Source organism: Pimephales promelas, chromosome 6 (genome assembly GCF_988280905.1).
Source record: "Pimephales promelas chromosome 6, fPimPro1.hap1.1, whole genome shotgun sequence".
In the NCBI taxonomy this organism is placed as follows: Eukaryota; Metazoa; Chordata; class Actinopteri; order Cypriniformes; family Leuciscidae; genus Pimephales; species Pimephales promelas.
In genome coordinates, this window is record NC_142774.1 from 16,255,982 (window position 1) to 16,272,500 (window position 16,519).

A 16,519-nucleotide genomic window follows, 5' to 3' on the forward strand; every position below is an offset into this window, starting at 1 on the left:
GAGAGACAGTTGGTGAATGTGTGTGTGTGACCTCAGTGTGTTTCCCTAATGTCCACCACAGTGACCCTCAGTAATGTGTGTATGTGTGTATATATGTATGTTAAAACACTGTGGTATCAAACGTTCATAGAAATTATAATCTGTTACACTGTTATTTTTTGCAATTAATTTAATTTGTACATTTTAATTTAAGTTGTTATAATACTTTGTTATTATTACTGTCTTCAGTGTTACAAGCTTTGGCAATATTGTAATATGTACAGTCATGCCAATAAAGCAATTTGAATTGAATTAAATTGATAGATAGATAGATAGATAGATATATAGATAGATAGATAGATAGATAGATAGATAGATAGATAGATAGATAGATAGATAGATAGATAGATAGATAGATAGATAGATAGATAGAAACATATATATATATATATATATATATATAGATAGATAGATAGATAGATAGATAGATAGATAGATAGATAGATAGATAGATAGATAGAGAGAGAGATAGACAGACAGACAGACAGACAGACAGACAGACAGACAGACAGACAGACAGACAGACAGACAGACAGACAGATAGATAGATAGATAGATAGATAGATAGATAGATAGATAGATAGATAGATAGATAGATAGATAGAAACCCAACATCTGTTCATCAATCCTAGAGCGTATTAATCTGCCCTCTCGTTATTTCATTATTTGCTCCCTAATTACCTGCCAGTGATGAGAAGGAAGAGGGTGAGAATGACGAGGAGAGAGAAACCCCCCACCGTGGCTGTAACAATCACCAACACCTGGCCCTGATCAGCTGCCTCCTCAGAGTCTGACAAAGTGAAAGATAATGAGTGAGTGAGTGTGTGCGTTTGCGTGTATGTGAGAGAGAACGAGAGAAGAAGAAAAAAACAAAGCACAAAACAATAAAGTCACTTTTTCACACAAGTTCATGTGATCGGTTTGACCAGTGGTTTGACATTCATGTGATGTCCGCAATCTCATTCTATCAGAAATAGCCTTGATGCCAGGAGAGAGGATGGTAGTAATTTACATACAGTCTGTGCACTAAAATAACGCCAAACAGCAGTTGAAAAAATATTCAAGAACTGAAATCATAGGGTATTCATTGTAAACAGAAAATGTTCCCGTCAAACATTTTTTTTTTTTAAATCTCTGCTCACGCAGCTGACATGGTATGACCACAATCTTAGAAAATTGGGCATAACTGCAGTGTTTTAGGCTAACAGGTATTGAAATGAGGCATTTTTAGAGAAACGCTTACTTTCATCTCCTGTGGCAAACTCAAATTTGGGGCTGTAACTGCTGAAGCCAGCGAGGGTACGAGCGCGCACATGGAACGCGTAAACCGTTGAGGGCTTTAGTCCTGTCACTATTGCGCTTGGGGATTTTGTGCGTGTAGAGGAGTAACTTAACTGTTCCTGTTCCTAAACATAAAGAGTAAGACATTTTATTTTATTTAGCATAATGGTCATTATGTAACGTTTATTATGTAAATGTGTTTTCAGTCTTGGTGAGTTACCTTTTCATAATATTTGATCTCGTAATCCAGGATGGCAGCATGTGGCAGTTCAGTTTCCTGCCAGGAGAGGGCGATACTAGTTTGAGATGCCCAGTCCTTTCTCACCACACCTACCAGAGATGGACCTGAGAAGTAAAAACAACCATAAAAAAATAGTTAGTGAGGGTGATTTACAAACAAAAGCAATAGGGCTTTCCATATGAATGAGCTGAAAGCTTTTCTACACAGGTCACTTTACTCCCATCTGGTGCTCAAAAAGATTAACAGCACCAACAAAGCCATTGTCTCGTAATGTCATGTGCTATAATTGGCCATTTTACAATAATACACATGGGTGTCTCTAATTCAATTTTAGATTAATCAATGCTGTAAATGTATTGAAAAATTTAAACAGTAAATGCACATGATACAAATCCCACTTAAATGTCTTTAAAGGTGACATGCCCACAAGATGTGCTATGGTGTCCCCAGAACGTGTATGTGAAGTATCAACTCAAAATAATAGCTTGTCAACTGTGCCCCTTTTTGGGTGTGAGCAAAAACGTGCGTTTTTGTGTGTTCCGAGTTTAAACATGCAGATTAAGTAATATCATAATAAGATACCCTTCCAACTTCAGAAGGGGAACAAAATCTGATCGGCTTTTTCTTTTTACACATGCTTGCAGAGAAAGACTTACCAAAACAAAATTACTAGTTTGTCATTTTTTTTATGCACAGGGGACCCGATTATGCACTTAAACATGGAAAAAGTCATTTTTTTCAAGACATGTCCCCTTGAAACAAGAATTTAAATGTTTATTTACAGTAGGAACAATCTCAACATCTATTAATAAGAAAGCGAAACTTCTAGAACTGCATGCATCTGGAAGAACATTGTAGCCAGGGTTACTTCTCTCTGTTTTATGTCTATGACGCAGCTATTGGGCTACTCCGGGTGTTACGACCCATACCAGTCTAAAAGTAGTCTGAATATAAACAATTATTATACATGTATGTGTACCATAGTGATTCAGAATAACGCAAAAACATTGGTTTAGAAAATGAATTCTTGATGTATTAGCTTATTTTACATTTTTTTGTAAATGTTGTAAAAAAGTTACGGACTGCAGCTTTTTGCTGCTTTTTGTCCTTAAATTGTATATAAGGAGTCAAATGGGTATGGAGTCCATGTGGCTTTGGTCATCATAGCACATGTGATTGCAAAACAAATCAAGCTCTGATACTTTGTTTCAATTTAAGAGAAATGTTTTTTTTTTCTTTCTTTTAACACAAGCTTTTTAAACTTTGAACATAATTGTAATTAGCCAGCTCTGCTAATACTATGTGAAGATAATGCACTCAGCCATGGCTCAGTCAGGTGGAAGAACCCAAGAAAAAAAAAACACAAAGAAAATCCATTAAGGCTCTGTGTCTAAAGCCATTTGCAATTAGCACAATTAGTGAAGTCTATAAGCCTCTGCACTTAAGATGATAGTACGTGCACATTCATATTTAAACACGCTCGAACAATCGTGTACACCACAAAAACTGTTTGCTGCTTCTTTCTAATACTGTACGCTTTAACAGAAACCATTTAGCTTTTTTTTTTCTTCCCCTTTCACCCCAGCGACTGAAATGACGCCCACAGGTAGGTGGAGCCAATCTCTAATTGAATCCTGGAGCAGATTAAAGTAGTGGGTGAACGGCATTAGCCAGCTTGATTGAATTTCTCCCAGGTAAATATTCACTCTGGAAGCCCACAGAGACTGCCAGCACGGTAATCACTACCTCTGTCAAAGTAATCAATCTCTCACTGTTAAAACAACTGGGAAAATGTAAGGGGTGGACAGGGAACGGGAGGGTTTTAGGTATAGCAAAGTTGCAGAGAGAGAGAGAGAGAGAGAGAGAGAGGATTTAGGCAGCCGGTAAACAGCAGAGAGCGGCGTTCAGTGATGTGGAGGATTGGGTGGAACTGTCTGAGATCCTCTGGGATGTCAGCAAAGTGATTAGAAAAAAAGGTTAAGAGAATAAGACATCGGCTTTGCTAAGGTTACCACATGTGACACAATCTATCCGTCTGTTTGTCTCTCTCGGTAACCACTAAATGTGCAATGCTGTCTTTCTTCTATCTACTATGTCTCTGTAAATTTGCGTGTTGGAGACATACTGTATTGGAACGATGTTTGATGGAAACCCCATGTTTGTCTGATTTGACTGCGGCGGGAGACGCTACGTGCTGGATCTCTCTCATGAGAGACAGCTCATCTTTTATTGAGAAGGGATGGACAGTGCAGCCTGTGACATCTGACTACTTTAGACATGCATGAGGAGGAAACACGTAGGTTTGCACAGAAATATTGAAGTCAGAGCGACTGTGGAGAACAGGCATCACCTTAATAAATGATGAAGCTTCATCATGTCTCTATTTACAGAGATAGAGATTGATTTCAGAATGGAATATTATCCAGGAACAGAGAGGGCAAAAAAAAAAAAAAAAAAAAAGTCTATTTCTGATTCTGTGACTGTCTGAACTTAGCTGGAGTTGTCAGCCAGGGAAAGGGCAGGAGGATGAACCCGGCTGCAAAAACAAAATGACATTTTGACTCAAAACAGACCCAGTGAAGCACAGCTGAGGGTTAGAGGCACAATTTATTTAATATGTATCTATCTTAATCATTAATGACACGTTGGACAAGTCAGAAACCATTCTGAAACACGTACACTACCGTAAAAAAAAAAAAAAAAATGGGGTCAGTCATTTATTTTTGTTTGGATACTTTTATTCAGCATAGATGCAATTAATCTATCAAAAGTGACAGTAAGACATGTATAATGTTACAAAAAAGTTGATTCATCAAAGAATTCTGAAAAAAAGTATCAGAGTTTCCACAAAAATATTATTATTATTATTATTATTACATTGATAATAATAAGAAATATTTATTGAGCACCAAATCAGCATAGTGGTTCATGTGGCACTGACTGATTGGACTGGAGTAATGGCTGCTAAATACAGTAAATGACTGTAAAATAATAAAATAATACTTGTAAACTATTGTATGTTGGATCAAATTAATGCAGTCATGCTGAGCATAAGAGACTGTTTTAACATAACTGAGGTGTAAAGTGTGCTTGAAAACCATACTAAATTAATGCTAAAGTCAATGCTAAAGTATTTTACTGGTATGCGAATTTAGCTCAAAGATGCACTAGTCCTCAACACCTAAGAGACATGCCAGTGAAGAGATTGGGGAGAAAAATGACATTGTTTCTGAAATCGAAATGAAACTGAACAACCTAATATTGCAATAAATCAAGGTCGACACAACAGCCTCTTAAATGTCTACAAACACAGTCTCAGTCAAGCTGAAGGGCTCAAAAAGGGCATAAGTAAACCAATAACTTCTACAAAGGCCCCATAAGAGATAAATAAAACAATGTAAAGTAAAATTAAACAGTCAAAGCCAACTTGCACTGGATGTTCTGGTTTCGGCCTCATCACTGCCTGAACCCATGTCCTTTTCTCATATATGCAAATCAGTAACTACCTGCTAATGCACTCACATGATTCACATAAAGTAGCCTTGTTGACAAGTTTGGCTGAGAAAGGGAAAAACGCACAAGATGCAATGTACCTTCAATGCTCTGTAGATGGCGACATCACTTTTGTAGCAGAAATGAACTGCTGCAGAATAAGTAAGGTGCCATGCAAAATGTAATGAGTAATAACAAATAGAAAAAAACATACTGTTTACTAAAAATGCAGTCAAGTAAAAGTGGCTAATATCTGAAGAATTCAAAAAGTTTTGATGATGTTTCTGACAACAAATTGGTCTTTTGCCATGTTGAAAAGCCTTATTTGTTACTTAGCCTGAAGCACCAAGAGGAAAGTGAAAGGAGAAAGAGCAAAACTTTATTTTACAATGTCCTTGTTACACATTCTACTGTTAATTGCCAGCAGCTAACTTTAAACCAACCCCTATTCCTAACCCTCCAAGTACACGTAGTTAATTAGTACCTAAATGTATAATTACACTGTAACACAGACACCTTAAAATAAAGAATAACCAGACAAACTGCTAACACAGACACATCCAAACATATACGTTCAAAGAAGAGGCAAAAACTGAGGCGCTAATGTACTGTCATTATGCACAGCTGACCAGCAGTTTTATTTTAATTAGCTTTCCTGCTCTGCTAAGAGATATTCCATTGACTCTTACACCCAAATCATTTCAGACTATGCTGCACAATGCTTAAATGATGACTTTCCCTCATAATCAGAAATCATCCCACACTAGTGAAGCAATCACTAAAGCCAGATCAAAGAGCCCCTATCATAGCATTTGAAACGTTCCTATTTTTGTTTTGGGAGTTCCCAAAAACAATTTAACGTGCATGCAAGGATAAAAAACACTTTATTTGTCTAATGATATGCATTTATTTTTACCCGATTTGCTCAACGACTCCCAAATGATTCGTTCGACGATTCATTTTCCCAAACACCTCCTTTGAGTGACGTGAATCCGCGGCGATTGGTCAAATGACCCTGTCAGTTGTTATCGGTAAACCGTAGGCAGAGACTGTCCGGCAACGGAACGCCCATAACCAGGATTATAGCTTGTCAAGTGTTGAAAATTGTATATAGTGTTTGAACAAACGTGTCAGAAAAAAGTGCACTTTCCACACAGTCCCTTACTCGCGTCTCCGTCAAGAGCAAGCATTCCCGGCGAAACTCACATTGCGGCGGCTTTTGAGGGGCAGTGTTTATTATATAGAGCGAAGTCATATTTGGCAAAGTCGTTTAGGAGATAATTGCCATTTTTCAATGAATGTCTGGAAAATATCAAAAACAAAACTAACTTTACCCCGCTTAGAAGCTGCGCGGAGTGTACACAACACACACAACACAATATAACTATATTGTACATGCTACAGAAAACATAACAGCAAACATTATTAATAATACTTATAGATTGTGATTCGGAGGAGGACTAACCTGATCCATATACACAGGATACTGAGCCCTCTTTCGAGAACAACCAGCTTGCGAATCCACATTTGAATTAATTTATGTTTCATTAAAATGATGAGAACACAAGGTTCGGGCTATACTGTTGTGGTATCGTTGCAAATATGAACTGATAATATAACCACTGATTCTTCACATGCTCGTCCCTGGGCAATGAAAACAAGTGGCTAAACTGTCTTTGCAATGTAGAACACAGCGTCTTTGAATGTGTTCTAGACGTCACTTCAAGTTCACACTCCCGTCTGCACGCGCAGTTGTTGGGAGCGGCCAATGAGCTAATGTTTTGTATCTACGTCACGACGTACCAGCTAATGACTCGTTTCAAAAACAATTCATTTGATAGACTCAGAGTCGACTCTCACTTTTGAAAGACAATAACTTTATATACGGTGCACTTTCAGATATAAATCTTTGCAGGATGTTTTCATTCCCTTAGAGCTATATTCCACACTACATGAACAGTCATTTTCAAAAGGTGCTCTAGGTGCTCTTTAAGGATAATTGGATGTTGCTTGTTTTCGCAGGATACATTTTTACCTTGCATTCTCTTCAAGAGTTTGCCAAAATTACAGTAATGGAAATGTGGCACAATTTAATTAAAATGCACATGTACACGCTTGTGGCCACACATAGTGAACACTCAACCTAAATTCTTGTTTTATCGAAGATGAAACTGTCCTTACACCAACTGTACCTACACGACTTGCTGATTTCAAAACTTTTCTTGCATGAGAGGAAGTGATGGTAAAAGAGAGCCCTGTTAATGCACATACTTATTATATTTCCCATTGCTGTTTGACCCCCTCCCTTCCTAGAATTATATACAAGATTAAACATAAATGCTTCCCTATAGCTCCTATAATCTTCTCCTCTAAGTGTATCTCATATAGTCAAGTTACAGTAAGTGAACACACTTTCTTCTGAGAGTGCGAACCTGAGCTCACTGCAGCTAAGCAGAGTTGTGTAGGTGGAGTTGTGGCATTGTGGTTAATGCACAGGCTCCAGACATACTGAACTGTGTGCATGTGAAAGATGTAGGTTTGTATATATGTATATATATAAATGATAGAATATAAAACAGTTGATGGGCCTCATTGACTACTATGGAAGTCAATAAGGTCCATCAACTGTTTGGTTACCAACATTCTTTAAAATATCTTCTTTTGTTTTCAGCAGAAGTAATAAATTCATATCAGTTTGGAACAACTCGAGGGTGAGTAAATTATGACAGAATGTTCATTTTTGTTTCAACTCCCCCACTAATAAAACAAGATCAAGTACTGTATATGAAGTTCATTTTCTAAGTGAGTCAGGTGTCAAGTAATGCATTAACAATCCGGGTTAATCAAGTTTTATAGTAAGACTGAATTTCAACATGTGGAATGTGTGCATTCTGTTTACAGCAGCTGAGGTTTTATCTCTCCGACAGCGAATGAGTTTACCAGGTGCTCTGAGATCAGGACGATCCAACACAGAGTTTGACAAGGCCATGTTTGATTTGTTCTCGGCAATGAAAACAACTCCAATTCAGATTCAGAGATGAATAATGAAAGACGATCAAGTATTTGTCTAAACACACTCAAAAATCATCCACCCCCAGATACACACACGGGTCTCTCAGAGGCTCACAAACAGCAGCAATTAACTGGAGAATGAAGCAGCTGCAGTAAATATGCAGTCGATATGGCAGAACTCAGGATGAGTGCAGAGGCATGTGAGATGTGCACAAGCTTATTCTTTCTGTAATGACTGTGTGCATGGATGTGTGTCGTTACTTGTGGAGTGTGTACAAGGAGTATAAAAGTCTCTGTGTGAGTGTGTATGTGATGTGTGTACAGTACATGTTTTGCTATCCCAGTGGGGACTTGAATGCACACAGACTCATGGGGACTCGTGTCACTGTGCGAACCTATATTGAGGTCCCCATAACATGCTTATAAATACAGATTTTTTTTTTTTTTTTTGAAAATGTAAAAATGCAGAATGTTTCCTGTGATGGGTAGGTTTAAGGATAGGGGCAGTGTAAGGGTATAGAAAATACAGTTTGTACAGTGTAAAAACCATTACGTCTATAGAGAGCCCTCAGAAAGATAGTAAGGATATACAGGTTTTTTTTTTTTTTCTATCCAGGGGTGTGTTTCCCGAAAGCATCGTTTGCCAACTATGGTCGCAAGTTCCATCATTATCAGCATAATTCAACGAGTCGGTGTTCAAAACCATCGTTCCAACGAACATTCGGAAACAGCATCGCAAAGTTGGGTGGTTTGAAAGACAGCTGTTGACCTGTGGTTAGAAGCATCATTTCTATATTTCATGACATTTGGAAGTAATAAATCCTTATCTTGAGCAAAATAAGCAAGCTGATATTCAGTTCAACCGGTGCCTTTTATTCAGCATACATACAAATGGAATTTACGTCTTTTAGTTTTTCAAAAGATTTGAAGTAACGTGTTTGAAGAGTGCACATGTGCGAATGTGCTCTACAATGTAAGAACGAGCCAAATATTGAGTCTGGTGATAAAGCAAAACAACTGAGAACAATTAGAAATAGTCCTCAGATGACATGTCTGTAATTTATATAAAACAAATCTAGCATTAATTGGATCTCAAACAGTTTCATTAAAAGTAGTTATTACTCCACCATGTGCGAAACCAACGTGGTTGAACGATACTTTGCGACAGTGGGTTTCGGGAAACAGTCGTGACTAGCTAGTTGATTTTTCCAACGATGCATCGTACTATGGTAGTGAAACAGTGAACTACGTCGTTGTACGGGAAACGCACCCCTGGTGGGGACTTAAAGGAGTAGTACTTTTGCTGATCATTTTCTCACCCCCATGTCATCCAAGATGTCCATGTCATGCTTTCTTCAGTCGAAAAGAAAATTAAGGTTTTTGATGAAAATATTCAGCATTTTTCTCCATATAATGGGCTTCAGTGGGAACCAAACGGTTCAAGGTCCAAAAGTCAGTTTCAGTGCATGCACAAGGGTCTTATCAGGTGAAACGATCGCTCATTTAAAAAAACAAACAAAAAAACAAACAAACAAAGTTTAAGTTTTACAAGCTCAAATGGTCGCCTTGCTCTGTACTGTGACGCACGTTTGTGACTCTCCTGTTAGAACTCATTCATCAAAATGAACGTATCTGAACCAAATGACTCAGAAAAAGATTCGTTCATTTTGATGAACGAGTTCGAACAGGAGAGTCACAAACGTGCGTCACAGTACAGAGCAAGGCGAACATTTGAGCTTATAAAACTTAAACTTTGTTAATATTTTTTTAAATGAGCGATCATTTCGTTTAATAAGACCTTTATTCATCGTCTGGAATCGTTTAAAGCCCTTTGAACAGTTTGCAGTTTGTACTGAAAGTGTCTTTTGGACCTTGAACCGTTTGGTTCCCACTGAAGTGCATTATATGGACAAAAACTTTAATTTCTTTTCGACTGAGTTTCGGGTGAGTAAATTATCAGCAAAGTTTTTTGAAAAGTGAACTACTCCTTTAAACCTGTGTAAGGGGGGATAGAATATACCGTCTGTAAGGTATAAAAAACATTATGCCCCACAAAGATAGCAAACCAGTCACTGTGTGTGTGTGTGTGTGTGTGCTTGCATGGTTTGCATGCCCTGTTTATAGGCCAGTCGATATTTGTTTCAAATAAACTGACTTTTTGGAAAAAACAGTGAGGCATTATACAGAACACAAGCAGTTTGAGCTGAACAGAGTCAGGTCATCAAAATCAATATTAATTGTCTTTTTGAACTCTTTTTTGTAGTTCAGGCGTAATTAACAAGCTACAGTGAATTAGTGTCCCACCTCTGTCTCTTCAAGCTAACTGCCGGTGATACGGTTCAGAACAAATGGGAAATTGATATGTTTCCGATATAAATAGTACAACAGACCATGCGGTAGTTGTGTGAAATACAATGCGACAGACTGAAACTGAAAAAGCCAATCAAAACATCAGAGCTCAGCTGGCTCCTAAGCCAGCTGTGCCAAGCAAAAATAAGATGAAAAGAGCAAGAGAGAGGCTGGAAGTGAGTGAGAAAGTAATAATAAAAAATAAAAAAAACCCAGTAGATTGTCTCTAGGAATAATTGTTAGGTGCGGTAACAGATTTGTCTTGGAGTGTGGAAAAAATAGATGATATTCTGTTCCCCTCCCCTGTCCAACCAGATCTTAATTACGGCACCTATATGGGCCATTATGTGCCAACACCTGGCCTCATGGGGAAAATTTGTACATTGCATAATTTTTCACTTCGAGCTGTTCCCACTGCCAGGAAAAATAAATAGCTAAATATATAAATAAAATCAGAGCCACAGAGAGAAAGTGAGAGAGTGAGGGAAGGAGGTGGTAAAAAAAATAACATAAATAGGCTCTCTAATCCCTCTTTTTTCTCTGCTCTGGGTAAAGACAGAACAACAAAGATTAGAAAAAAATTGCAGAATTGTAAATACGTTCGCAAAGCTAGATGTCTAGAGAAAAAAGCGGAAAAAAGCTTTGAACACCATTCTAAGTGAATTGAGCGAAGAAAATAATCACTTGAAAAACAATGTACTCTACATTACTGTAACAGAAGCAGGGTTGCCTTAAACCACAGAAGAAGCAACAAATTAAATAAACAATCCCTGTATGTCACCCAGGGAGCACCTCATGACCTAATAGGATTAATATATCATTACAGTATAATAATATCAAAAGAAGAGTCCAAACGTCCCATGAAAACATCCACTGGAAAGATCTACGATCTGAATTACATGTCTGATTGTCAGACTTGAAAACATGTTCTGCTGAAAAAATCCACCAAGACCATCAATGAAAACACCTTACACCACTAAATCCAAAAGAAGCTCACGGAAAAATCCTTCAGTGCACGTTCACAAACAAATGCAAAGTTACTAACGGTAGGCTCTGACTCTTTCACTTTTTCAGATTTTATGAGATGATGGTGATGGGAAATTCTATAGAGTAAACATGTTAAAATGTTCTAAATGGAGACGAGGCCATAGCTGCGTCTATATGAACCCTAATAATCCAATTGTAATCGAACAAGTAGCACAATCAGAATAAAAAGTCTCATGTAAATACATCAATCAGAATTAATTGGCCAAATCTTATTGCAATATAATTCAGATAATAAGGAATGGTTTATTCCTTGTGCGCATGTGCATTGACATAGAAATAATGTGATGATTGTAATGTGTGATGCGCGGAATGACCGGTTCTTCTTGTAGAATTGTGACTGTAGTCTTTGTCAAAGTCAGGTATGACTAAAATTCTTTTTACACTCATTTTCCGTGAAGTGGAGCAGGACAACATCCCAGTAGTCCTTATTTCAGACTCTCATCCACAGATGACTGGTTTTGGGTGCGGGAAGAGACGTTTTTACGGCTTGATAAATATAAGTCTGCTTTTTAAAACAAAGAAAAGGAGAATGGGTAGTGTGCAACAACAAAAGGAAACCATGTCAACAGATGAAATCCAATCAGAAGCTTGACATAAAGGCACAAATTAGTCCGAGCACCGAGCACAATTCGATCGTCGATCACGATTCGATTGATTCATCAATCGGAATGAATTCATTCACATTGAAGCAAAAAAGTGTCTGTGTAAATTTAGCCACTGCTATTTTCAGCTTTTAGCATACAAATATTTGAGCCCGTTCTCATCCTTTGGCATCATAAGGTGACACCATATGACATTTCGTCGAAATACACGAAAATACACTAAAAAATAGTCGAAATACACGTACAGGTGACTGGCATCCCTTAGTGTCAATATGAGACGCAGACCCTACCCCAGACCTAAACCTACCCATAACAGTGTTTGTTATATTGATGCTAAAGGGTGCGATGTGCATAGTATTTCGATGAAATGTAATTTGGTGTCACCTATATGACGCCAAGGGATGAGAATGTGTTGAACATTTAGCATTACAAAGTTAATTGGCAACACTTTACAATGCCTTCACTGGGCATGGCCGTTGTTCCGTTGCTTTGTGTTGTGTCACAACAGATTAAGGCTGTCTACCAGTGGCGAAGCCAAAACATTTTAAAGTGAGAGGGCCTTGTGAAATAGGGTGGACGTCAATGCCTACACTTAAAATTACATTATTTTAAAATAAATGGGATAGAACAATTTTTAAAGCTAAGATTAGTTAAAATGTTTTTTACTAATGTTTTAATTTTTTGTCAGCCAAAAGTTTTATCCTGTTTCTGATTGCTTTTGGAAGTGAAAAGCTGCATACAACTATGGTCTAGGACGAGTTTTCTCCATAATAATAATAATAGCATATTGGTGATTTGGCAAATTATCTTGTGTGTAGCCTATCTATCTGTCTATACTCTGGAGAGTGCCAATGGTTTCTAGTTACAATGTGTTTTTGCAGTGTAAAGCAGTGGCCAATTAGAGGTGTTTAAGTTAGACTTTTTGTCCAGTGCTGAGTTATGAGTATTTCGTTCTCAAATCCTCAAGTGTAAAAAAGGCCGTAACACTTTATTTGAAGGGGTGTGCATAAGACTGACATGACACAGTCATAAACATGACATAACACCATGTCATGCACATGAAGGAGTCTTTATGAATGTTTATGACTTTTGTCATTAAGTGTCATTCGGTAAATTATGACAATTATAATGCAAAGTTGACATTGTTTAAAATGTCTTTGTTATGACAACTTGACATTAACCAAGAAAGAAATGTCTTTGTTATGACAACTTGACATTAACCAAGAAATCAACAGGTCTAATAATCAAACTTAAAGAAGTTATTTAGCTTTGCGTTAACATTACATTACCCTGTCATATGTGGTCGGTTTTCACTTTGGCCGTCATGACACCATAACTCTGTCATGAATATTTTACTTGTCCTCAAGTAAAGTGGAACACATTGTACTAGTTATAAAGATGTCATTAAGGGTTATTACACTGTCAAATGCTTTAACAACAGTGTCATTAATATTTCCCCCATTACCTCAAGTAAAGTGGAACACTTTGGACTAGTTATAAAGATGTCAGGTTGACAGGTTATGATTTCTTGGTTAATGTCAAGTTGTCATAAAGACATTTCTGTCTTTGTTAATGTCAAGTTGTCATAATCAAGACATTTTCTGTCTTTGTTAATGTCAAGTTGTCATAATCAAGACATTTTTTGTCTTTGTTAATGTCAATTTGTCATAACAAAGACAATTTAAACAATGTCAACTTTCCATTAAAAGTGTCATAATTTATCGAATGACACTTAATGACAACAGTCATAAACCTTCATAAAGACTCCTTCATGTTCATGACAGGTGTTATGTCATGTTTATGAAAGTGTCATGTCAGTCTTATGCACACCCCTTCAAATAAAGTGTTACCAAAAAGGCTATTGTTTGCCGTCACTCTAACCTCTCTCTTTTAGCCTGAGCCAATCAGAGTCCAGAAACCTTGACCATGTGATCTCAGTGATCTCCACGTAGTTCAGTACAGCGTAGACATGCTAAAGTGACAGCGGCATTTCACCTAATTGACGAGGCGTTGTGTATGGAAGCTTGTTTCTGCAGCAGAATAAAACATTTCAAAAGATAATTGTTCCTTTCTATCTCACGATTTCGTATTTACATCTTGCAATTCTGAGATTGCAATTATAAACTTGCAATTAAGTGTTATAAAGACTTATTTTGTGCGAAAATGCAAGTTTCTCGCATTCTGACTTCTTGAATTGTGAGATATAAACTCACAATTGAGAGTTCTAAAGTTATTTAAGTTTATATCTCACAATTCTGACTTTATAACTCACAATTATGCGCTATGACGCTTTCTTTTCAATAACTGGATAGCAACGTCTCAATTTACCATTAAGCCGCTTTGATTGTATGTGAACGGAGGTTTTGGCTGTTAAGATGTGAATATACTGTAGTTGCTTCATGTCGTGGCCACACCTGGGGTGTGCTTTTTTTATTCCACTCCTCCTTATATTTTTTATTCTTTTATTCATTTTTCCTGTCAATGCTTTAGAGTCTCTTCACTCACCACCATATTTCTTATACCGTGTCTGCTGTCTGGAGCAGTGTGAGAACTGCGCTCAATACATCGCTCGCTCAATGCCGCTCTGTGCTTTGTAGTGAATTGAATTTGAAGTCGATGATGGGCAGGAAAAGGTAGAATGATAGGAATGATAATGCACCAATTACAACAAAGAATCGCGAGTTTACACCACACCATTGGACACAGTTAAACAGGAAGCTAACATGACAGTAGATTATGAAATTTCAAACCAAAAAAAAAAAAAAACAAACAAGTGATTAGACAGAAATCTGAAAGAGATCTATGCAGCGCTCCGGTTTTGCATGGGTCTGCTCACAGGAAATCACACTAAATTATAGAAACATATGAAAAGGCACAGATTGAGGAGGCCAATTTCACATTTTGATAGACTACAATCAGACGGATACAATCATGATGTCTGACAGGATTATTCTGGGCTTATTAAATTCATAATTGCATATTAATATGTCATTTTGCATATCATTGGGCAAGCAAATACATCTTCATTAGAGTTTAAACAGGTGACTGCCGTTTCACTCTTACGGTCTGTGTTGTTGGCAGAAATTGTACAAGAATTGCAATCCATCCATCATCCCTTAAGTTCTCAATGGTAAAAAAAAAAAAAAAAAACTGGGGAAGGGATAGAGAGAGAAAAAAAAGAGAGAGAGAAAGACAGATGGCACCAAAATCGCAACAGTTCTTGCGTCTCTGTTCTCCGATTTATTGACAATGCCCAGCACATATTCGGCACATTAGCATTCCACCATTCAAAAAAATATGTACGCATCACCATAAGGCTGCCACTCACTTGCAAAGACAGTGCAGTTAACTCTCCATTATAAAGCCCTTCAGGGGAGTAAGAAAGCTCTGCTCAGTCCCAATTGCTTTCAGGGCTGCTGTGGGGGTCAGAAGTCTGGATGTCTGTCTCTGTGTTCTGTGGCACACAGTCTGTCAAAATGGAGGCAGTCACCCTCCTCTTTCCCCTTTCCTCACATCTTTCCATCTATCTTTCTATCCCTGGGGGACTGCAACGAGTCAGTCTATGTCTTTTCCTCTGCTCGGCTCAGTAAGGTCTATAGACATTTTGGCCTCAGATACATTCAAGATACATTCTTACTCCTAACTGGTACTGTATTATGAAACTGGTATGACACTGATACTGACATGTGCATGTGCACACACACACATAGACAGCTCAACCCCCTGTCACTTATCTATCCCCTAACAGTGGTCTGAGGTGTTCTGAGCCTCCCACTGAAGTGCCTTGGAACGCACAGCTTCGTATGATGCATTGACGTAATTTCCACTGAAACAGAAAGTTATTGAATGGTTATTGGGACATCCCCTTTTTGAAATAGCCAATAGCGCTTAGTTTACCTCACAGACTGCACGTCGTACTTGACACAGCACCATGGAAGCTAATCCGATAGCTGATAAAATGTTGGATTCAATTGTAGAGGTGTGAATAAATTCTATCCATTGCATTCTTTATCAACGCAGAGTTGGAAAACGGAATAATAAAAAAAAAAGAGCGACCGAACACACATCTCCAACCCATATTGCTCTGTGACGTGTCACCGATCGCTTTGGCCAGGTGGTATTTATAGCGTATAGGGGCCAGAACGCTTTAGATTCTAGAGAGCATTTGATTGGACAGAAGATGTAATGAGAAGCTGAAGTCCATGGTGATGTCATAAAAATCTGTGATCCGTTTTAGCGGAAGTTAGAGACTGTAAGTTTTGAATGCTTATATCTCCTAAATGTGAATTGTGTCATTGATTTGGAGCACTCCAGCTTATTCAGAAGCTTAAAGGGATACTCCACTTTTTTTGGAAATAGGCTCTTTTTACAACTCCCCCAGAGTTAAATAGTTGAGTTTTGCCGTTTTCGAATCCATTCAGTCGATTTTCTGATATTTAGAAGAATATCAGTAACC

General features: G+C 37.7%; 1 protein-coding gene across 3 annotated transcripts in view; it reads right to left on the reverse strand.

Annotated features, from left to right (window-relative positions):
- The window catches only part of epha6 (eph receptor A6), a 164,155-nt gene that overhangs the window by 18,788 nt on the left and 128,848 nt on the right, over positions 1 to 16,519 (reverse strand). For all 3 annotated transcript variants that reach the window (XM_039649533.2, XM_039649534.2, XM_089132185.1), the window contains exons 6-8: positions 1,541 to 1,665; positions 1,283 to 1,445; positions 721 to 829 (exon numbers count right to left, since the gene is read on the reverse strand). In XM_039649533.2, the coding sequence (XP_039505467.2) occupies positions 721 to 829; positions 1,283 to 1,445; positions 1,541 to 1,665 (397 nt within the window). The remainder of the gene's footprint in view (positions 1 to 720; positions 830 to 1,282; positions 1,446 to 1,540; positions 1,666 to 16,519) is intronic.